Source organism: Pholis gunnellus (genome assembly GCF_910591455.1).
Source record: "Pholis gunnellus genome assembly, chromosome: 9".
NCBI classification, from domain to species: domain Eukaryota; kingdom Metazoa; phylum Chordata; class Actinopteri; order Perciformes; family Pholidae; genus Pholis; species Pholis gunnellus.
The window spans coordinates 741,170-766,066 of record NC_136535.1 but is presented as its reverse complement, the minus strand read 5'-3'; the positions used below and the strand labels follow the sequence as shown (position 1 = coordinate 766,066).

The 24,897-nt window shown below is 39.4% G+C and overlaps 1 protein-coding gene across 2 annotated transcripts; it reads left to right on the top strand.

Annotated features, from left to right (window-relative positions):
- Window positions 1–235: 235 nt before the first annotated feature.
- Window positions 236–23,799, top strand: LOC306701629 (transmembrane protein 87A). Of its 2 annotated transcripts, XM_079166984.1 has the most exons (21): window positions 236–442; window positions 3,239–3,311; window positions 3,714–3,811; window positions 4,513–4,632; window positions 4,771–4,827; window positions 6,014–6,082; window positions 7,429–7,494; window positions 8,703–8,844; window positions 9,458–9,519; window positions 11,328–11,511; window positions 11,615–11,714; window positions 13,385–13,478; window positions 13,552–13,631; window positions 16,124–16,230; window positions 16,308–16,366; window positions 17,126–17,229; window positions 17,322–17,395; window positions 17,751–17,812; window positions 18,537–18,589; window positions 18,682–18,712; window positions 21,155–23,799. In XM_079166984.1, exons 1-21 carry the CDS (start codon window positions 311–313, stop codon window positions 21,194–21,196), a joined length of 1,809 nt encoding a protein of 602 aa, XP_079023110.1. In that variant the 5' UTR covers window positions 236–310; the 3' UTR covers window positions 21,197–23,799. The 2 variants fall into 2 exon arrangements, with proteins under 2 accessions (XP_079023110.1, XP_079023111.1); XM_079166985.1 differs by lacking the exon at window positions 6,014–6,082.
- The last annotated feature ends 1,098 nt before the right edge of the window (window positions 23,800–24,897 follow it).

The window sequence follows — 24,897 nt, the reverse complement described above, 5'->3', positions numbered from 1 at the left end:
TAGAGGGCTCAAGCTGAAGCAATGACTACTGAACGAAAATAAAAGAAATTAGCGTTAATTGTTATCTTGTGGTCACAGTTAGAGACTACAACCCTACATTTGTCAGCGTGAATAATACAGATTATTGTTGTATTTTTAAAATAAAAAACATCATCTTTATAAAACAAATTGTTAAACTTCCCCTGGCTATTGAAAGCATCATTCCTCCCTGCCAACGTCATCCGGAACCAGGAAATGGCCAACTTGTTGTGAGTTGTCGCGTTGGTTTTAGCTGTTTCTCTTGTTTGTTTTTTTTCTTCCTTTGTCACAAATGGCTAGCTCCGCAGGTCTGGGTAGGACCAGACCGGGACTCTGGTCTTTGGCGCTGCTGCTGCTGCTACTGCTGATCGGGACGGTCGGTGCCGTGTCCGAACCGGGAAAATGGATCCTGAACATCGACAGCGTGAGTTTCCTGGTTGTGATGTCAGTGTCGGGGTGTTTTAGCCATGGATGTAAAAAGAGAGCAGTTTTAGTGTTAACTGTTAGTTCCATATGTTAAACAGGTTGGAGAGGAAGTTAAACGTCGTGTTAATGTGGTTCAGGTAGTGTTACTGTGGTATTAAGGTGGTGGTTCAGGTGGTGTTACTGTGGTGTTAAGGTGGTGTTACTGTGGTGTTGTTACGGTTGTGTTAAGGTGGTTCAGGTGATGTTAAGGTAGTTGAGGTGGCCTAACGTAGTGTTACGGTGGTTCAGGTGGTATTAAGGTGGTGTTAAGGGATGTTACTGTGGTGTTCAGGTGGTGTTAAGGTGGTGTTACTGTGGTGTTACTGTGGTTCAGGTGGTGTTACTGTGGTTCAGGTGGTCCAGCGGGTTAGAAACATGTAAACAAAGTAAGCTAACCAGCTAACTACAGAAGTGACACACAGTACATTTACTTACATCTACTTAAAGTACACATTTGAGGTACTTGTACTGTACTTGAGTATTTCCATTTTATGCATCTGTATACTTCTACTCCACAACAATTCAGAGGAAAATATTGTACTTTTTATTCCACACGTAACCATTTTTATAACCTTAGTTACTTTCCAGATTCAGATTAGCAATACAAAATATAATCATCAAATTAGTGTTATTGTTAATGAGGAGGAGTAGCAACATTCATATTTTCTTTAATTTACTTTTCCTTCAGTAAAATTATAAATGCAGGATTTTTACTTGTAGCAGAGTATTTCTACACGGTGGTATTACTACTTTTACTGAAGTACAAGAGTATTTCTGCCACCACTGAATGTCATGATATCAGCTGATTTATGAGAATTTATTCATCTGTGATAATTAATCTGCAGCTATTTTAATAATTTATGAATTGCTTCAGTAATATTTTCTAATTAAAATGATTTTCTGCTTTTCTAGCTATTTATAATCGTGCGTATCTTTGGGTTTTGCACTTATAGTCGAATAGGCATTTTGACATATTATAGACAAAACAATCAATTAATTAACAAAGTAATTGCCATTTTAATCTATAATTGAAATCAACGTTTGTTGCAGTCCTATATCTGACATCAGCTTAAACTAGACTCCAGTCTCAGCTATAACATATCTCTCCATCTATTCATATACTGGTACTCTCGTATAAAGAACATTATCTATATTTGTGTAAAATGTAATGAGCTAAAATCCAAGTATTATCAAATATTATTTCAATATTTTGTCATTTTGTACCTTACAAAACACGAATCGATCCATTAAGCTAATTGGTTCTTTCAACCTTTATTTATATGGGGAGGACCACTGTCTTTTAAAATCCATTAATTATTTTTAAGCTAGATCTTTTTAAGCTGTTACGTGTTTTTCCATCAAATCATGACAGCCATTTTCCAAAAACGAAGAAAAAAAGAAAACGTTTTGAGGACAAAATGATCTTATTAAAAGTATGTCTGGAATAGCATCACGGCCCGAAACTCTTTTTGAAATAATTTGAATCAGCAGATTATTTATGGTCTGAAAAGTCAAAATGAATTAACCGTTAAATCAGCGGGAGGAGCGCACAACAATCGTATTCCCTCCATCTTCTTATTCTGGTTTTAGTGGTTTTAGTAACTGTGAGAAGTTCCTCGTTCTCACAGTTGAACAGGAAGCTTGGCTCTTCTTCCAACCGCTGTGTTTGTCTTCAGAGGCATATTCACGTGTAAAGTCAATAAGCCACAATATATCACTCAGTTGACTAAGATTCAATGAGGGAAGCACTGCTGGTGTTAAACAAACTCTGCTCATGTAAACACGAGGAGAAGATCAGGTATTTCTACAGCTTCCATCAGGCTTTGCAGTGACGAGGTGTTCGGATTTCACTGTACAGTATAGTGGTAGATAATACTTTAGTATAGTGGTAGATAATACTTTAGTTTAGTGGTAGATAATACTTTAGTATAGTGGTAGATAATACTTTAGTTTAGTGGTAGATAATACTTTAGTTTAGTGGTAGATATCACTTTAGTTTAGTGGTAGATAATACTTTAGTTTAGTGGTAGATAATACTTTAGTTTAGTGGTAGATAATACTTTAGTTTAGTGGTAGATAATACTTTAGTTTAGTGGTAGATATCACTTTAGTTTAGTGGTAGATAATACTTTAGTATAGTGGTAGATAATACTTTAGTTTAGTGGTAGATAATACTTTAGTTTAGTGGTAGATAATACTTTAGTTTAGTGGTAGATAATACTTTAGTTTAGTGGTAGATAATACTTTAGTATAGTGGTAGATAATACTTTAGTTTAGTGGTAGATAATACTTTAGTTTAGTGGTAGATAATACGTTAGTTTAGTGGTAGATAATACTTTAGTATAGTGGTAGATAATACTTTAGTATAGTGGTAGATAATACTTTAGTTTAGTGGTAGATAATACTTTAGTATAGTGGTAGATAATACTTTAGTTTAGTGGTAGATAATAATTTAGTTTAGTGGTAGATAATACTTTAGTTTAGTGGTAGATAATAATTTAGTTTAGTGGTAGATAATACTTTAGTTTAGTGGTAGATAATACTTTAGTTTAGTGGTAGATAATACTTATTTAGTTTAAGGTATGGACAGAAAAAACACAAAACCACAGCAGCTCAATTCCAGAACATTTCTGTCTTCTTAATGTTTTATTTTGACAGGATGTGTGAGGTCATAACGTATTTTAAGCATGATAACACACACAGGTCATTTTTACCAGCTGAAGTGTGATCAGTTGTTTGTGTTGGTTTGTTCCAGGAAACTTTGAAGAAACAGAACGTCTTCTTCTTCACTAAAACTCTGTTCAACAGCAGCTTCATCCATCTCAAACGTAAGTAGACAAAGACAAAGACCTAACCCTTGCACCTGAAGGAAACTATGAATGATAAAGAAATGTGGACATTTTGAGAACTCGTGTGTTAACGACAACATCGACAACGTGAATACAAGGAAAGTTCTGCGTATTGTTGATCAAAGAAACCCTGTCCCACATGTATTACGTCATTTACTGCGTCACGTCTCGCACATGTTTTTGTACAGACCGGACTGGGTGAAGATCTCGATGTGACCTCAAAACTCCCAGTTCCAAGACATCAAGTTGTGTAGTGTGAACAGTACAGCAATCTGACCACTTTGAATGTTGTATAGTGGGAATTGGCTTTACATGGCAAACCAAAGATGCGGACTGTTCCTTTAATGTGATTTTTTTGTTTCTTTTCCCCTGCGTGGTCAGCGGTGTCAGAGACCTGCAACTCGTCGTCACCTGTCCAGCTGAACGTGTCGTGGTATCTGAGGAACTCGCACTGCTACGATGAAGTCTTCAGCCTGGACGTGAGACCCGCTGTTTTCTCCTCCACTGTTCTCTACTCTGTTCTTCTCTTGAGCCGTTCAGAACCTCAACCCAACCTCTCAGGTCCAGATTTGTAGCTCTGGTTTGCTCTGACTTTAGGTCTGTAACCACACAGGTGTACATTTAAACACCTAAAACTGACGTATTAATCCATGCAAGCAGGGAGACAGAGTTGTTTAATATATTATTTAAAAAATGAAAGAAAAGGGTTTGAAATAGATTTGAAATATATCAGCATTTCACTTCCATACTTAAATCAGATTGCAAGGGGCCAGAACATAAGTTCATATTCATTTATTTATTAAGTTAACTTTAGTTTATAAAGTTACTTATCAAGTTGATATTCTCTCAAAATATCAACTTCAAATTTTGAATTCCTATGATCACTATTTAAATCAGTGTTATTTATTTACTCATTAATGATCGGACAGCTTTGGCCATAATGTACAGGTCGTTATTGCCAAATCAACCCTGCCAGGGTCTTGAATCAATATCCTGCTTATAACACTACAGAAATCAATCATTGATACAAAATATTGTTTGAAAATGCTATACATTCATACATTTTTCTATTGCTTTTGCTAAAAGAAATAGTTTGCTTGCTGTGTACCATAGCAGTGGTGTGTTATTGGTACAGCGGCTGCTGTCTCTTTGTCATGTGTGATTGTTTGTCCGTCTCCAGACGGCGCGCGCAGGAAAGTACTTCAACTCAACGGAGGTCAAACAAGGAGGAGGAAGTGGATATTATGTTTTTCACCAATATCCTGCCGTCACCTGCCAGCCACACATAAACCCCAACACGGTGATACACACACACACACACACACACACACAGCGTATATAAATTGACTCTCAGTGCAAACAAATAAACAAATAAGTAATGAGTGAGTGTATGTGTATTGTTTTTTTTTTAAGTGGGTGCGTTTGTTTTATGACACAGTTCGACCTGGATGAGCTTGAGATGAAAACACGGCTGACAGAAGTGACACATCAACAGGTGAGACACTTTGTGCTTCTGTCTCTCTGCCCGTCTGTCCCAACCAGAGCTGCTCAAAAACAAAAAGAAGAATCAAATGGCTGCCAAGGCTGAACAGTCCCAGTTCATGTTGCTGCTCCCGTCAGCGGCTGTGTAGCTTTAATGCAAGCCGCTATCATAATGCACAACTGTAAATACTTTCAGTATTCTCCAAGGTGAATCCAGTTAGACAGGAGTTTGTCTTTACAAACTCTACGGGCCTGTTCTGTGATAACAATCATTCATAGCTCTCTGGCCTTTTGATTCCACACTTTCTGTCAGATAACATCGGTTCTTGCTGCCCACGCACGTTAATACAACAGACGATAGTGATGTGTCCTTCCGTGTCGAGGCTTCGAGGCGTGTGTCGAGTAATCCAGATTTTTGTGAAGCGCGTATCGAGGCTTGTGTTGATGACGTATGTGGTGACGTTCGCGGGTTTGGCGTGCGATTCGAAATATAAGGGGCAGCGAAACACAATGGATCCCACCTCACATTGGGTGGACTTTGGACTTTATAGCGCGTTTGTTTGCAATCTATTCGAGCATCACAAACATTAATTCATTCAATTCAAAGCTTCACACACTCATTATAATCACTCTGCCTGTTTCACATTTATTGTCCACTTGATGGCACAGTAGAGCAAATGAAGCACTATGAAGCGGCCCATGAGTGAACCAATTGGATGGAATGCTTCATAAAGCTTCATCTCGCCATCACTAACGGGCGATGTGTTCAGCAGAAATGGTCATGTGCGTGTACGATAACTCTAAAGCGTAGTTATCACGACGGGCCTAGTTGTCAGAGTGCAAGTACGGAAAGCGTAGCTTAGTGTCATCTACACATTTTCAATGTCAGCTGAATATTTAGCTGATTTTGACAATGTTGATGCGATGCAAGAATTTAGTCCCTAAGACTTGGACCCGTTTAAATAATGTTGTCACTTAGACATAGAAACATGGTCCAGGTTTAAATACCAAAATAGCCCTTAAATCATGCAGCCTATATTTCTTCTAAATCATAAGTAAACAAAGTAACTAACAGAAACTTCAAAAACATTTAGTAGAAGAAAATAAGATCCTTTAAGAAAACTAACATCTTTAAGAATCCCTTTGTTTATTATCATTAACTGTTTCAAATATTTGTCTTTTTTCCGTGTGTTTATCAGCCAGTCACAGAGAAGACTTCAGGTCGGAGGAGAAGGAGTGATGCTTCTTCAAAACGTACAAAGCCAAAGGTGTGCACATCCAACAAACTCATCCTGCAGTACAGGAAGCAGAACAGGCAGTAGATACAAAAATAACTGCAGTATAGTAGAACATGACGCGGGTACCGCCAATGAAACCTGCAGCAGAACCTGCGGTAAAGACTGTAGAACGTCCTGTTAAAATGAAGCAGCTCGTAGGGTAGAACACAGAACATTCAAAGCTCCAGTAGAACATTGATTTACAGATTTATTCAACCTTTCTGCAGAATAAAGAGCAGAGCAGGAGAAAGAAAGAGGACACATGGTTCAGGAGAGCATAGTTAGAAGAGAACCTGCATCATGAAGCCCTTATGGGTCCAGTAGAACACACAACAACCTGAATAAATCCAGTTGTTTGAAGGAGATGTTTTCACAACATAAAAAGAGAGATGAATTATGAGCTGTTTACACTAGCTATAAGCAGCTTATAATACATCATTACAACTACTAATGACAAGATTTGTTTTAATCAATAAAATACAATCTTTTATTTCCTTGTCATTTGAACTGTGTATTTTCATGATGAAACACAAACATTATAGGTGATTATAAACAAAGTAAAAGGACAACATTTAGAATTGTTCATGGTTTACTGACTTCAGAGTGGTGGAAATAATTCTTGGGACGGTGGGAAAAAGCAAAAAGAGTCTGGAGCCTTGTAGACCAGCTGCTATAATCAAACAACAATATGGATCAGCAATTAGTATCATCTGCAAAAGTTACATTTGCTCCCTTTTTTTCTTTGGTGCTGATCCGTGACTCTGATCCGTGACTCTGATCCGTGACTCTGATCCGGGACTCTGATCCGTGACTCTGATCCGGGACTCTGATCCGTGACTCTGATCCGTGACTCTGATCCGTGACTCTGATCCGTGACTCTGATCCGGGACTCTGATCCGTGACTCTGATCCGTGACTCTGATCCGGGACTCTGATCCGTGACTCTGATCCGTGACTCTGATCCGTGACTCTGATCTGTGACTCTGATCCGTGGGTTTCATGATCCGTTGCACCACTAACTAGAACACACAGGAACATGCAGTAGAAAATGTTGTAGTATGGAGTTTTAGCCATTTCTTTACATATTTAGTGACTCAATGCTTTGTCATTTTTCTCTGTTTCGAACTAAAAAGACATTTAAATGAAATGAATGTGTTAATAGAATCAGATGATGTTGCTGTGTGTTATCTATTCTCTGTGTTCCTATTGTTTCTGTCCTACAGTTGAAGACTCTCTACAACGTTTCCTTTGACAAAAACCTATGGATTTTGATGTTCTTCATCTATTTTAGATGTTTAAATGTTAGACTCACTGATTCTATTGCTCTCTGTCTCTCAGGCTGCTGCAGCACAGAAGGAGGGGGATTCAGCCAAAAAGGAAAAAGCTGCCGTCCCTCCTAAAGGGGTCAGTCAAGTCTGTTCAGTATGGTCAGCTAAACTTGCTTGTTACAGCAGACAGAGAGAGACGTTGTGACTTTGGGAGGTTCCTGGATATATACGTAGTGTTTTACTGAGCCGTGACGCCTAGCCGGCAATCTCATGTCAGCTGACATTTTTCTGCTGCTTATCCTGCTCCTCCTGTCTGACTCCTTTTCAACACGAAGGAGCAGCCGTGGATGTAGTCATCATGACGTCACATGTTGGTTTGTAGCCAATCATAGTAAGCCCGCCCTAAATCATTCCCTGCTTTATGGTCTATTTGACTCTAACTGGACCGTCATTTATTAAATGAACATCAACATTTAAGCAACTAAAAGGTTCCTTCCTCTCATTCACTGCACCGCTGCGCTCTCTCTCTGCCCACCCTCTCAGCTCCTTCGCAATATCTCTCTCTTTTTCTCTCGCCCTTTTTTAAATGAGTTGGAAAGCCGACAGCAAAGCTTAGCTTTACTTTTGTTTCTATCAAACAAAGAGAAATGCTCTCCCCTCATCTTAAAATGGTCCAGTAGATACTGGGGTACTTCCGTGTTTCTATGAAGCGCTACATGAGTTGAAGCAGCGGCGCTGTGTGTGTTTGAGCAATCGGCTATGGTCATCCCTACAAACCACGCTCTGAAAGTTCCCATACTTTGAGAGAGTACTAGCCCTGACCAGGGTGTCTCCTGGAATCTAATTTACGTTCCTCAAAAGGTTCCCAGTTCCTGGGGAAAAAGGGGCTTATGTTCCAAGTTGACAGAAACATGGTGTCAATTTTCATCAACCTTTCAATGAGTCACTTTCTCTTTTTATCTGCTTGTAAACAATCTCTCAACGCCAAACACAAAAATGTACTCAATAAGGTGGTCAGCAACACTGGCACTGCACAGGAAACTGTTTTTTTAAAACAAACAGTTCTATAAGAAAGAAAGAATCCATCCTGTCTGATTGTTCCTAATCCTTTACATCAACGGTTTCAGTTTCTGCCATCTGGAACCCTCCTCAGACTCCCACTCATTACAATCAATACATTCAAACACTCCTTTGTACCCTCTGCCATCTCTGAGTATTTCTACTGTGTATTTATTGGGTGGTTGTTTTTGGTCTAAGTGTTGTAATAATGTGCCCTAAATGGGGACCACTGGGGACAAATAACGCTATTGATTGATTGATTGATTGACTGTCTTTGTTACTCAGATGGCTGCATCTTCTCACTTCGATGTGGTGGCTGAGAGCTGGGAGGACGGACCGTACATGTTCATCCTGAGTATCAAAGAGATCAAAGAAAAGAGCAGAGCCCCTGACCCCGCTAACCCTCCCACACCCTGGACTCTACAATGTCAGTCACACACACACATACACACACACACCTACCAATACAGTGTAATGTACTACCTGTACAACCATTAACCATTAGAGATTTCCTGTTTCCACTGCTGGAAAGCTGATGATGCAGTGCTGAAAGTGTTCTTAAAGCCAGATGCTAGATTTATTTGCAACATTATACTGTAGGTTCTTACGGATGTTGCCATCTTTACGCTTTTTGCCCCCAGGCACTGTATTCTGACATTTAAAATGACCGTTAATGCAACTTTTAGAAAAATTGAGTGACGCAGTTTTGTTTGACAGATGAGTGTTTGAAGAGTGAGTTATTTTCAAGTTCATTCTGCTAATTACTGCTTTTGCACTTTGTTGCTGATGCTCTTGCTTACAACACTACATGGATCAAGTGTTTTGAGGTTGCACATTACGGCAGTATTGAAACATTACCTAGAGAGCAAACAAACAAAATGGATTTATATAACGACCCTTGCGAATCAGCTCTGAATGTCTCAAAGTGATTTATAATGTTGTGGCATGACCAGCCCTGTGTTCCTCTCAGATGTTTCTCCAAGTCTGGAGTTTGAATGTAGAAAACCAGTTGATCTGATAGCGTCTCTTTGTGTTTGCAGTGCAGATCAGCATGAAGGGTCCTCATGACTACATATCAGCCGCTGAGTGGCCTATGATGGTGGTAAGAGGACACACATACGCAAGACAAAATAACACTTTAGGAACAGCAATCAAACATAGGTTAGTCCATCTTCTTTCATATTCTCTCTAAACAATTGGAAATAGAAATATAGATCATGGGAAATATAGAATATCACCAGATTTATCCTTTTAAAAGATTATCTAACCAAAAGAAGAGTTAAACGCTGTGTAAAACGCCCAGCCAGGGAACACAGGATTAAATGAGCACTGCTAATCCCAATTAATAAATCCATGGCAGAGACTTCAAGATCAACTTCGTTGTCATTCAAACTATTAGGACAAGTGCGCAGCAGAACGAAATAATGATGCATCCAGGTCATGACTGCAGTGGCGGGCCGTGCATTTTATACCTGGGCCTTCACTGCTGAAATACCACCTTATAACCACATGATGGCGCCACAGCTAGGGTTATTATTCGTTTCTTGGGCTGTAACTATATAACGTTACGTATTTGTATTAAACCGTTTGGTACGAGGCTTACAAACCGAACAAAACGTTTGAATAATACTAGTGCATTTGGAAAATACAGAAGCTTAAATTGTAGGAAATATAATGTTTTCTGGCTCACTAGGAGACAGCGGTCTGTGTGACCTCTGAACCGGAACAAAAACAGCTGGGGCTCTCCGCAAGTGTTCCGGGAGGCTAGGCTAACTAGCTTAACGGAAAACAACAGCAGTAAGACGCATTCTGCTACACACTCAAGGGCCATTCAGATATTAGATGTAAAAAAACGAACCAGTTGACTTACCAAATGCTGATCACATCCTCTTTTCTTTGTTGACAAAGAGTTTAATCCCACAGTTAAATCCCAACTCACAAATCCGTTTATCTTCCCGTTTCAGCCATTGAGTGTTAAAAAACAAAGCTAGGTAAAAATAAAAAAAAAATCTACACCAAGCAAAATGCAAAAAATGTCATAATTTCATTCATATCTTTCAATATGAACTCTTACTACTCGACTAAGCCTCTGCTGTAAGTTTTCGTTTCAAAATAGTCACGTGCTCGCCCACTGACCAATGACCACAGAATCTCACTGCAGCGCTGCTGCTAATGCTGACGTCGTTGTAGGCCTGCAGGCCGCTCTGGCGTGTCCAAGAATGTTAAACTAAAGATCTGATTGGCTGAAGACTATGCCAATCAACAATATCGTCCCCATTCACTTACACTGCACATGGAGGCACTGGTGAGTCTGCAGGCCTGGGGCCTCTCTTCTACCTTGAGACACAGAGGTGAAATCTGATTGGATAAAAGCTCTACTTAAAACAAGCTGCACTGGAAGCAGAGCAACTGAGGAAGACAGTAGCTGTGCAATGAGAAAATAAGATAATGGGAAAAATATTTTTATAAATTATGATACATGTAGTGTATTTAAGAAACATTATTAAATTATAAAATAGCTATAACTTTGGGATTCTGTTTAGGCCAGCAGAGAAGGCTTTGCAGGCCCTGACGGCCCACCACTGCATGACTGTAATAAAATAAAGTGCAAATGACAGTAAAAGCAATAAGTTAATACTGTAAGCATAAATGGGACAAAAGAAATGCACATATCAGATACAATTGTACATGTGGGATGAAGATGAGGTATTTCTTACCGATTTCTCACTACTGTCGGGAGCCAGTGCAGCCACTGTCAAGCAGGGCGCCGCCATGAGTAGGTCAAAGTTCAAGTAATTTAAACTGAAACATTCATTTAAAGGGCACTGAAAGCTATAGTTTGGAAGTTGAGGTACTTATCCATAGTCAAGGTTACATGGTTATTTATTGTCTCTGTAATTGTGTCTCCAGTTCTACATGGTCATGTGTATCGTGTACGTGCTGCTGGCGGTGTTGTGGTTGGCTCTGTCGGCGTGCTACTGGAGGGATCTGCTCAGGATCCAGTTCTGGATCGGAGGAGTCATCTTCCTGGGCATGTTGGAGAAAGCCGTCTACTACGGCGAGTTCCAGAGCATCAGATACGACGGCTTGTCAGGTAGGTGAAGACACAGAGGTGGTTTCTCTGGACTGATCTAGGGGTGAACGTTTGACACAGCGGAGCGTTGAGAGATAACACGTTGCAATGTGTCCTCCTGCAGTCCAGGGGGCGGTGGTGTTTGCTGAGGTGCTCTCTGCGGTAAAGAGGACTCTGGCCAGGGTGTTGGTGATCATCGCCAGTCTGGGATACGGCATCGTTAAGTAAGTATTTTCCTTCTCACAGCTCTCTTTGTAGTTTTAACATCATGAGGTTTTCTTGTATTTTTCTGATAAGAAATTAATTTAAATATTTTTTAAATATATTTCCACTTTTGAGACAAGGACTGAAATTTGTGCTATACTACATCTAATGATTATTTTCAGATAATCCTTTAGTCCAGAGGTCTTCAACAGGGGGTCCGCGACCGCTAGGGGGTCCGCGGAGGTACAGGGGGTCCGCGAAATGTTTTTTTTTTTTTTTTTTCCAAACATGAATCTTTCCATTATTTTAATAGTTAAGTATTGTATGCAAGATAACAGGTATGTTTATGCATGGCAGTGGCACTAATGGGTAGGGGTGGGGGAAAAAATCGATACAGCATAGTATCGCGATATTTTGCGTGGCGATATTGTATCGATACATGGAAGCCAAGTATCGATCTTTTATTATATAAACTTTTTGGTACTAGAAAAATAAAATCAATTGCTTTTTCGGTCCACTAGATGGTGCTGAGTTGTTTTCTGGTGAGGTCAGCAGAGCTCCCGGGTCAGTGTGATTGGTCAAAACAAAGATGGGAGACATCGGAGAAAGAAATCAGAAATGCTCCGTGCTCGTTTAAATCAGACGTCTGGACTTATTTTAGATTTTTTAACAAGGAAGGGAAGAAGCACATGGATATAACTCTGTCGCGGCGTTTTTTCACCGACACAGCCGTGCCCAAGCTCTACAGAGAAGTGCAGCTTAAAGTGGAGGAATCTTTGAGTACAGCAGTAAGGGTTGCATTAACTTGCGATGCGTTGACGTCAAGCGCAGTGGATTCCTATGTGACTATAACAGCACAATATCTCACAGAGGACTGGCGACTGCTGTGTCACGTTCTCTAAACTAGAGCAGTACACGTAAGTCACACCGGGGCAAACATTACAGACCTCCTGCAAAATGCAGCACAAGAAAACCGACAACGCTTCTAACGTGGGCGTTAGTGAAGTGTTTCGCTCACACGCTCAATCTGGCCTCACAACGGGCGTTAAATCTGCAAACAGTAGCCAGGCTCATGGGGAGAGTGCAGTGAGTTATATAACTCTTATATCGTACTTATAGAAGTTATAGACACGTTTGCATTCAGTTAAGTTGGACTGTGTAGACTGTAATACAAACGGTTCAGTTTGTCAGGTGCAACATTTATGACAGGTTTTTATGACAGTGTTGGTCAGTCTGTCTGCTTGACAATCCCATTTTGCTGCAATAAAAATGATTGATGTGAGATGAACAGACTGAAAACTTTATCTTATTAGATAAAACATGTTGACACAGTTTTCCTTTGGGGACATCATTTGAAGTTGAAAAAAGTGATAAATCGCAATATATGTTATCGCAATACTCAGCATATTGCAGTATTGTGATAATATCGCAGTATCGTGATAATATCGTTTCGTGACCTAAGTATCGTGATAATATCGTATCGTGGGACCTCTGGTGATTCCCACCCCTACTAATGGGCCATCACTCATTGTTGGTTTCCACATTTATGTTTAAAATGAAAATGTCAATTTCAATAGCTTGTATGCATGATTATCGTGCAATTGACAGACAATGTAATATTTGAATAGCTTAGTATTGAATGCATAATAAACTGATCCATAACACTCTTTTCTGTCCGTCTGTCCACCAGGCCCAGACTCGGTGCGTTGCTCCACAGAGTAGTCGGAGTTGGTCTGCTCTACTTGATCTTTTCCGTCATTGAGGGAATCCTACGAGTCAACGCTGTAAGTTGCGTGCGTGTGCGTGCGTGTGTGTGCGTGCGTGCGTGCCTGCATCTTAACTTTTTTCTCTCTCTAGGATCGAGGCGACCAATCCAGCAGTAGACTTTTGTGTGACATAGTGCTGGCCTTCACTGACTCCTGTGTTGTCTGGTGGATATCCTTTTACATGTGCAAACATGTTGAGTTTCCAGGTTCTTTTATCGCACATAACTTACACTAAATCACATATTATTTTTCAAATACAGGTCTATATTCACTGTCTATCGCTTTTAAGTGTGCAAGTATATGTATTAATTTAAATGATCCCCATTATCTGATGGTCGTACCATCTAGTCTTCCTGCGGTATAGGACGTGCAAATTCTGTGCACAAAGTTTGTGCAATACATATTGCCCTCAAATATTACAGCAAAAAAGGAACAGTTAGGCAACAGAAGATACTGGTGCTGAGAGAAAGTTAGTGTTTTATAATGACGTCCACCACTAAATGATGTGCATTTGCAATAAATTATGATTTAATCTAACGGCTATTAACAACTTTAACCAGGGTTAAAAGCAGTTAAAATCAAGGAAAGAAAAAGGGCGCACTTATGAGAGAGAGAAAGGCAGTGAAAAATGCTGATAAATGCAGCGCGATAAGAATACAGCACTACTCTGCCAAACCTCAAACTTTTGAGCAATTTTTAATGAAGATCCACCACTATTCAATATGCCAACCAGCTGCTGATTTTGTACCAGCTGCCACTAGAGGGTGATAAAATATGAAAGCCTGCTCTGTCGTCTGTCTTTTGCTATTTCTCAATTTCATTTGGATACTTCCGTTCGTGTACTTAGTGTTCTACTCGGCGGTGCACTTTTTTTTTAGGTTAGGCACTGACCTGGTATGGTTGAGGTTAGACACTGACCTGGTATGGTTGAGGTTAGACACTGACCTGGTATGGTTGAGGTTAGACATTGACCTGGTATGGTTGAGGTTAGGCACTGACCTGGTATGGTTGAGGTTAGGCACTGACCTGGTATGGTTGAGGTTAGGCACTGACCTGGTATGGTTGAGGTTAGGCACTGACCTGGTATGGTTGAGGTTAGACATTGACCTGGTATGGTTGAGGTTAGACATTGACCTGGTATGGTTGAGGTTAGGCACTGACCTGGTATGGTTGAGGTTAGACATTGACCTGGTATGGTTGAGGTTAGACATTGACCTGGTATGGTTGAGGTTAGGCACTGACCTGGTATGGTTGAGGTTAGGCACTGACCTGGTATGGTTGAGGTTAGACATTGACCTGGTATGGTTGAGGTTAGACATTGACCTGGTATGGTTGAGGTTAGGCACTGACCTGGTATGGTTGAGGTTAGACATTGACCTGGTATGGTTGAGGTTAGGCACTGACCTGGTATGGTTGAGGTAAGGCATTGACCTGGTATGGACTTCGAATGGTTGAAGCTAGGATAGGTCACCAGGCAGCGAGTCTCACAAGAGTTTTCACATGTTATGGTGGGTAACCATCTATTATTAGTACACCATCTGGGTACTCACAGAGCACTGTATTTTGCCATACTTGTCGGTGTGAATGCATTTATGCACTCAAAATAACAAGTACAGAAGGTGTATGGAGACACAGCATTTCTGTCTGGATTCAGGTTAATTTCTTCTTGTTTGTTGCTCTGCAGGTTTGAATCCAGGACGTTCTCTGTGTTTGTATTTTGTTCAGGTTTTTTTTGTGGTAGGGTGGGTACCATCACATCAGACTGTACTATGGTAAACCCCACCCACCTAGTACACCCATTTGAACCAAACTGAATTAACTGTAGCTGCTTATTGAGTGTGGGACTGTCTGCATTTCTGTTCTTCTCCCTTTCAACCCTCTCTTTTCATTCTACTTCCTCTGTTTGCCTCTCCACACTTCTGCATCTTCCTCCTCGTCTTCTAAATACTCATTCACCCTTTTTTCATTCCACATTCTGTTTTCTTGCTCTCCGTACTCTCCCCTTCTTCTTTCCTACTATTATGTTGACTTTTTCCTCTTCTGTTATTCTTTTTCTCTCCCTGTAGGCTGAAGGTGATGTAGTTCTCCTGGCTGCTATTCCTCTGGCTGTGCTCGACTCTACCCTCTGCTGGTGGATATCTGCGACTAAATCTTCCCCCTTTTAGTAAAACTGAAACTCTCTCTCTCTCTCTCTCTCTCTCTCTCTCTCTCTCTCTCTCTCTCTCTCTCTCTCTCTCTCTCTCTCTCTCTCTCTCTCTCTCTCTCTCTCTCTCTCTCTCTCTCTCTCTCTCTCTCTCTCTCTCTCTCTCTCTCTCTCTCTCTCTCTCTCTCTCTCTCTCTCTCTCTCTCTCTCTCTCTCTCTTTTTCTTTTTCATTTTCCCTATTTTTCTGCTTTGTTTGTCTCTGCATATATATTTTGTGTAAAAACTCCTGGACCTACACTGTCTTGTCCCTCGTGCAAATGCAAACCTTACCAACCACAGGAGGTGGGATGGTAAATATCTCACCTTAAATTCAAGGGTTAAACCTTTTAGTTTTGGCTTCATTGTACAATAATTTTTCATGAAGAAAAGGTCAGATACAGTGATCTTAAATTGGAGATGAAAACCCAAATCTAGCTGGTAGTGGTTACTGTCGTCAATGTTCCTTGACTGTCGTCACATCTTTGTGAGTCTGGCTCAGACGATGAAGCTGCTGAAGCTGAGGAGGAACGTTGTGAAGCTTTCTCTCTACAGACACTTCACCAACACGCTCATCTTCGCTGTCATAGGTACAAACAATACTCAGTTAGTCTTCAATATTTGCTGAATATTTCACGTCTTTAAAGCTTGTATTTGTGTTTTCCAGCATCGGTCATCTTCATCATTTGGAGCACTAAGACCTTCAAAATATCTAAATGTCAGTCTGTGAGTACATCAGCAGGATTTATTATAAACTGTGTTACTCGGTTTGATGTGGTGTTGTTGCCTGTGTTGTTTTTTTATTTAATTATATTTAAAGGACAAACATTTACTGTCTAAATGAAGAGATGATTAATTGTAAAGTCCTGACCTTAAACACAGGTCAACCCTTTTTAAATTTACATTCATATACAGCAAATTAGTTTTGCCAAATATCTATTGGTGCTGCTTGAATGAATTTCAGCTGCAATTTTATTTCCGGTCCTGGAAATGTTACGTTGTTATTCTAAACTTGACTTCATTCTAAATGATGTACTTTGAGTAGCCTAACGATACCATACAACATTTATCATGCTTCAGATGCAACAAGCAAATATTGTAGGAAACAGATTGTATATATTGCGAGGAACATTTTGCCACTGTGTTAATGGTTCATTACAAACATAAGAGTGTTGATAAAAAACTCAACAGAAGCATTACATCTCTCCCAAAACACATTTGCTGCTGACAATTAACAGTTTTTAAACTATATATTCGAGGTTACAGGGTTGATACAATTATAGTTCAGTTGCAGTTCTTTATGAAAGTCAAGTTATGAACTTTTTAAAACTTTATTATGTCACCCTTCATATATTCAGTTCAGTAGTGTCACAGCACTTTTCTAATATCATTTTTCCAATTTGGATTTATTCTCAGAATGTAAATGAAGATTTTCTAATGCTAAAGTGTTTTCATTAAAAAATCTATTTCTCTCCCTCTCTGCAGGACTGGAGGGAGCTGTGGATCGATGACGCGTTCTGGCGCTTCTTGTTCTCCATCATCCTATTGGTCATCATGTTCCTGTGGAGACCGTCAGCCAATAACCAAAGGTAAGGGGGGATGGCAGGGCTGTTTTATTCACACTTTTTTCCGTTCCAACTGTAAAGTAAAGTCAGTTTCTTTCTCCCTGTGTGTTTGTCAGGTATGCCTTCAGTCCTCTGTTTGATGAAGAGAGTGAGGAAGAGGAGAAAGAGCCCATGATGAACGAGGCTTTCGGTCAGAAGCCTTCCTCCTTTACTCCCTTCTTTCCTTCCTCACCTGTTGGCTCCTCACTTCCCTTCCTGTGATATTTCTGTCTCACCTCTCTACCATCCTCAGTACCTTCCTATCTATTTAGTTATTTGTTTAGTTTATTTCTCAGTTAGTTTGTTAGTTAATTGGTCAGTTAGTTGGAAACACAGTGCATAACATCACTGTAAATGTCCCAGATGTTAGGTTTCATTTTAAATGTAAAAAATAATTTAACATAGTAGAACCATCGTCAGTATGTGATCCGCTTTCAGTGAAATATGCATCATGGAATGTTCTGTATGTGAGTTCATGTCTTTGTTTTACTCCTTTGTATCTCCAGAGGGGGTGAAAATGAGGGGCATGAAAAATGAGACCAACGGCACAGCCAAAGCCAACAAGGTGGTAAGTGACGATCAACAGCTGCCATTTTTAACAAAACCATTATTGCTCGCCAGCAATCTTTTAATTTTTTAATTTCTTCATCCCAAACTAATTTGACATATGGAATTTGTCAGCAGTAGTTCCAGTTTTATTTCAGATTTTCCTCAGATTTGATTATTTCACTACAGTTTTGAGTGCAGGAGATGTGTAAGTAGCTCATTGGGTTGTGACACTGTTAAGTGTACATTCCAAAGAATATATGCAGACGTCCATGTGGTTTTCTTTCTACCACCACTATATACTGACACATGTTCACACATGTTTATCGGTGCTCACGGCCTATTTGACCACAAATTCTGGGCTGCACACGGATTGTTCGCACGGAGGGATGATGAAATTTGCGTCATGCCGACCTTCACAGCCACGCAGATGTTAGAAGTATAATTTGAGCTTCGCTTCCATAACTGGGGTCTAGGTAGTCTCTGGGGATAAAAAGATTACTTCTAATACAATTTCACTATCGCAGGTACAGCTCAGTTATTCAGCAGTGGCTTTTAAACCGAGTGAAACAAAGGACCAAAGTGACCTTTCAGGTCATTTCAGTAACTCAATCATATGGAACATCATGAGTTTGACCGACCTCAGTCAGTCAAAAAATGATATCTACACATAATATAATCTTGTTCTTTTTATAAATTCTTGAAGGAGGAAATGTACACATCAGCTGACTTTGTTGTTTTTCCAGGATGAGGATCTGAAATGGGTCGAAGAGAACATCCCATCATCTATGGCAGATGTGTAAGTCAGCATGTTGACACTGATTATAACATAACAGAAAAGATCATAAATTGAAATTATTCAAATCTTGTGCTTTTCCTTCCGTCTCACAGCGCCCTGCCCCCCCTGCTGGACTCTGATGAGGCAAGTCGTCTGCTTTTCTCATTTCACTTCTAAACTAAGATGTAACCACACACAGACAATCAGATAATAAGTATTTCACTTTCAGTTGTTTGATATGACTCGTAACCGGGCGGTCAGTCTCATATTTCCCATTTATTACCAGTCATATTTACACACACAGGCACTGATGAAAATGAGTTGTATACACTATATCAAGTATTAATTGTTGCCAATTTTACTAAGATACCTTTAAGAATCTCTTTACTCTGAAAATAATAATGATTGAAACCAAGTAAAAGAAAGACTAAGACACTTTAACAAAGACAGAGACGCTTGTTTTTTATGCACTTGGGCCTTTTTTCAGTTATTGTTCAATGTCAGGTTGGGAAAGATATTTATATCCTTTAAAGAAAACTTCTTTGGCTCCTTCAAAAATACGATCCAAAGTACTGGATGTAAACACTACAGAGGAAGAGAAAATAACAATATATAAAAGCTAGTTTGTGTCATAAATACTTGGCAAACACGTTTTTTCTACAAAGAATTTGTAATAATTTTTGTTTTACTGACATTTTTTAAAACATGCCAGTCTGCAGCAGATGCACACAAACACTTGTTTCTACTGTTTGTAGTTCTGTTCTGTGAGCAGCAGGGGGGGCAAACAATCAAGGCAGTGAGCAGCTGTTGCCACGGTTACGTCACAGTGTTTAACCTCTTCTCTGTGGTCATGGCGAGCAGAACAATCTGGCGCCATCAACCTTGTGTGTTTGACATGTTAGTGCTGCTGCAGCCATTACTGATCATCTTGAAAACAAAAATGCAGAAAATATAAGAAAACATCTCTTCTTTATCTGATATTAAACATAAATCCTCCGAATCTCTTTAATATATTTCATATCTTTTTCTTATCTTGTTTCTCCTCTGTTGACTGCTTTTCGTACCATTTTCCAAATTATTCACTCTTTGATCTCTAAGCTGAACCTTTTTTTTATTTTTTTAAATGATCCAGCAATCAACAAAGTGCCTCTTATGTGGAATCAACTTCTTATGTAAGCTGCTGTGTTAACACTGAGAGATATTACAATCCATAGAGAGTATGAAGTACTTCCTTTATGCTGCTTTATTCTGCTTCTGAGCAAAGAAGGGAGGCAGGTTTGGGGCTTGGATTAAAATGGCGCTTCCTTAAGATCTTTTCTCCGTTTTTGTAATTGAAGGTTGTAGCACTTTTTTTCCCTGTCATTTCAATGATTTTTAGTTTTTAACTGCAGGGTGTTTGAAACGTGAGTGAACACTAACAATGTCATGAATCTCCCTTATTAGATGATGAAATTAAGGGGAAACAATTGCCCTAACTCCCTACTACTCATATCCTTATGGCAGATTATATAATGCGCTCTTGTTATTCAAGAGATAAATCTGACTCTAACCTGCACATTATATGCACACTATAATAACACATGATGTAATTCATCACAATTATGGAGGAAATGAAAGCGAATAGGCTTTACCCTGCACCGCCTCCATGCCTGGATGCTCTTTTGATCAGAGCACAGGTTTGGTTTTTATTCCTTCAAGAATCGGATTCTTTCAACTTTAGATGCATTCACACACACACACACACACACACACACACACACACTCCTTATCATCATTCATCTTGCACATGTGTTTAGCCAATACAGAGACTCTGATTTAAGTAAATAACTACAAATGACACACTTGGTTCTTTCAATTTTTAGGGAACAAATGAGAGCGCTCCTTGAAATTTATAAAGAAGGATTCTTTTTTTGTAGCCAGCTGACACATTTCTCCACCTGTCTGCCAAAAATGATGAATTTGTTTTGAAACCAAGAAGCACAGCTAACTGTCTGACGGAGCAGACTTCTTTGGCTTCTTCATGTCGAATGGTGTATGGGGAAGGATGAAGGATAGGGTGATTGAGAAAGTCTGAAACACTGAGTCCATGAAACAGTCTGCCACTGATGAAAGATGGAGGGAGAGCGGAGGGGAAGAAGATAGTAACCCAGCTCATTTTGAGCCTGACTAGGAAAACATCAAAATATTCACCCCCCCTGAGGTCAGACAGAGGTTTCTGAAGGGACATTACAAAACCAGGAGTTTGGGTTTACAGCAAGACATGCTTTCTTTTGAAAGCTGTAGTATCTCATTAATTATTATTTATTCATTTTTTTTAATAAAAGAGGAAATTAATTATTAAAGGCTTCTTGTTCAAACAATGATATACAAGAGAGATTATTGGTGGTTTCTATGCCAAAGTTTCTCTTTTCCAAGGCTTCAGAGTGGACTGTGGGTCCAGGAGAGAGCTGTGCTCTCCTTATTATGTAGATTATATGTAAATCACGCTCTCTTTGCCCCTCCCCTCTACGCCAAAACAATGACAAGATGTTGAAAAATACTGCAGCAAAAAAGTTATTTAGCATGATGTCGTGTTTTTTGTTGCAGGAAACCTTGACGACTAAGTTTGAGATGTCCAAGATGGAGTAAAAGCAGAAGAGGAAGGACAAACGGACGGAGAGGAGTGTTTGTAAAACAGAGTCTGGTGAACAGACGGGTGTATAATGCAGATTAATGTTGGTGTACAAGGTGGATTAAAAGAGAAGGATGGCTGTTTCCGGGCACATGTGAAGAGGGTTAGACGAAGTGATGGATGAAGGAACGCCTAGAAGGAGTGTTTGCTTTCCGAGGCGGCGGTGTCTGTGTGTGATTTAACCCCTGACTTTATGAGCTTTGTAAGCCTTGATTGTATATATGCTGGGAGTAAAATCGGTCACAGCAGCACAAAGATCCTTTTTATTTTCATTGTTTGTATTTATATTTCGATATGTTATTATTATTATTTTTTTGACACATTTGATCTAATGAGGTTCTCTGCTATAGAGTGACTTGTTTGCCTTTTCACATGCGGAAATCAGATTTTCCAAAATTGTCTCATCAAATATTTAGTGTCTGAGCTCTGTCTGTCAGTGCTGTTGGGTTTTTGTTGAGTCAATGATTGAGAAAGAAAGAAAGAGAACATTTTTTTGCCAGCTTTGGTTCCAGTGTATTTGTATTTGAACCATTAAAACTGTTCACATTTGGATCATTTTATTCAGACTGCGTATGACAGTTAGCATATTTTCTTGTTTTACTTTTTCTTCATGTCTGTAACAAGAGGATTGATATGTTGCATCAATTAAAATGCTGAACATCTTTGATTCAGGAAATTCGCCCCTGGTTTCATGATCAGCATTTCACTCTACATCCTTCTTGGTGATGATGTGTGTGAAGATGACTTGTGAGGCCTCCTTTTTAAAGTGTGTTTGCAGAGCCTTGTCATACGCGGACCGCCCCAGCGGCTCATGGAATGTCAGTTGGTCGGTCCAGCACCAGGGCAAGACTGCAGTATCGCAACAACTGGATAGATCATCATTACATTTCGTAGACATTCATGTTCACCACAGGATGAATCCTGCTGACTTTTGGCGATACTCTGACTTGTAGGCCACCAGCAAGTTTACAATTTGGAACTTTTACTAAAATACAATTAACTATTGGATGGATTTCTGTGAAATTTGTTCTCAGCTATTCATGGTGTCCAGAAGATCAACCCTAGTGACTTTGATCATATCCTGCCTTTGTCAGTTCGTGGTTTTAAATGAAATGTCTAAACAACTATTGGATGGTATGCCATGGAATGCCGTACATATTCATGTGTTCCTCAGTATTAACTTCAGCTAACGTCCTCATCAGGTCAATATTTAACGATAAAGCTATGAGAGAGGGCCGTGTCAAATTTTCCAATTTAGTTTAATAGTTTAATAAACTTTAAACAAACAAGTGAAAGCGCTCTGTGCAGCTTCAGGGTCGGCGCTTCAGGTCGAGTATGTCATCCACAGCTAACGTACTATGCTAACAATATGCTAATGTTATAAACAAACCCTTCTTCACCTACAGTCATTGAGGGGGCCAAGCAATCGGCTTGATGGACAGGCTCTGCACTACTTTTTTTAAATACTTGCAAAACAGCAACGGCAACGGCATTTCCCTCAGCCTCAGCTGTAGTTTGTGTAAGAAGCAAATGTTAGCATGCTAACACTAAGATATGTTATCGTTTATCTTACAACACTGTTGTGTCTACGTACAGCTTCACAGAGCTGCTAATATCTGTCCTCCACGCACACAGAAACAAAACTATTCACTCCATTGTATTCATTTTGCTTGACCACACACAAACATGGCCGCTTACAGTGTCTGCTGCAACGTTTTCTATGACTGTAGCCATTATGGCTCTGAGTCGCCTGTACAGCCGTGTATGTGTGTGTGTGTGTGTATGTGTGTGTTTGTTTCAGCCTGCTAAGTGTTGACAGTGACTTGTCTGAATGGACTAAACGCTCCATACATTATCCAGTTCAGGCGCATGGAAAAGTCCACTCTCACTCTGCTGTCGGCTCCATCAGCCTGCAGCAACTCGCTGTTATCAGGAACATCACGTTTTTTTTCAGGTTCATGAAATAGATGTTTTTTATTTAGCATAATCCTGATCTGAATATATTTAATGTCTGATTCCTTATTTATATTTTCTTACAGCTGCTTTATGAAGTAGTTCTCTTGAATACCTATGTTGAATACACTTATTGTAAGTCACTTTGGATAAAAGCGTCTGCTAAATGACAGTAATGTAATGTAAATTAAGTAGATTTAGATAAGAAATGTTTGACAGCTGGTAATGTTTCCTTTTAAATCCGATGTGCAGGAGCACAGGGCCTTTACAATGAAAAATGTGGCACTGTCTATGTACTGGATATTGTGGTATAAAATCCAAAGTAATGCGAGTGTTAGGATTTAAGAATTTATTTATTTTTTTACCCACATTCAAAACTCATTACACCAAAAATATCTTTGGTGTAATGTAATGTATTTGTTAGAAATAAAAGTGATGAATATGGTTTTAAGAATTAAACATCTGTTCCTTCTGAATTGTTCAGTTTCTAGTCTGAAATGTGGAGGCAGGCGTCACTTAAACTAATTACATTTATTCAACTTTAATTACACTTATTTGATGTCTCTGGGTTTCATATCACACAGCAGCATTTGTTTGTTGTCCAATAACACTGATTATGTTGTGTGCTGTTTGGTTTGTAAATAAATCAAAAGTCGATAACAATTTGGTAAGTCAAATATTGGCTTTATTTTTCGTTTGTTTTATTTGTAAAAAAAGAAAACCTTAAAATCATATTTGTAGCCTTGTAGTCATCTATTTTCTCCTGACTTAAAAATATGGTGCAGATGATCAATCTGAATTCTGTTGAATCTTATACCAGCAGGCCCATGAAGTCAACAATGAGTATTTTCTCAGAAGGCCCTTTAAAAAGTAGAGAGAGAGTGAGAGAGCAGTGCCACTTTTCTGATCAGCATTCCATAAGTGCCGAATGCCAGGAGTGTAGTGTTGATGTACCAGAGACACCTATGACGAGCATGCACTGTTAACATGGTACTATGAGCTACTTAAGACATGATGGTGCCTGAACAATTAGGGCTTTGTAGGTGAGAAGAAGAAAATATTTTAAATTATATTCTAGATTTTACAGGGAGTCAGTGCAGAGAAGCTAATACAGAAGTAATATGATCTCTTTTCCTAGTTTTTGTTAGTACAGCTGCAGCATTCTGGATCAACTGGAGAGATTTAAGAAACGTATTAGAGCAGCCTGATAATAAGAAATTGCAGTAATCTAATCTAGAAGTAACAAATGCATGAACTAATTTTTCTGCATCACTTTGAAACAGGATGTGCCTGATTGTTGAAGTGTTACGTAGGTGAAAAAAGGCAGTCCTTGAAATGTATTTAATGTGGGAGGTAAAGGATAAAGGTATTACAAAATGATTTACAGTGGTGCTGGATGCCAGTGCAATGCTATCTAGAGTAACTATATCACTAGATCATTTATTTCGGAACTGTTCAGGTCCAAGTGCAATAACTTCAGTTTTGTCTGAACATCAGGAAGCTGCAGGTCATCCAGGTTTTTTATGTCCTCATGACATGGGTTGAGTTTCACTAACAGGTTGGTTTCGTCTGGCTTGATCAAAAGATATAATTCGGTATCATCCGCATAACAATTAAAGTTTATGCAGTGTTTTCTGATAATATTACCTAAAGGAAGCAGTGGCGGGCCGTCAGCCTGCAAAGCCTTCTCTGCTGGCCTAAACAG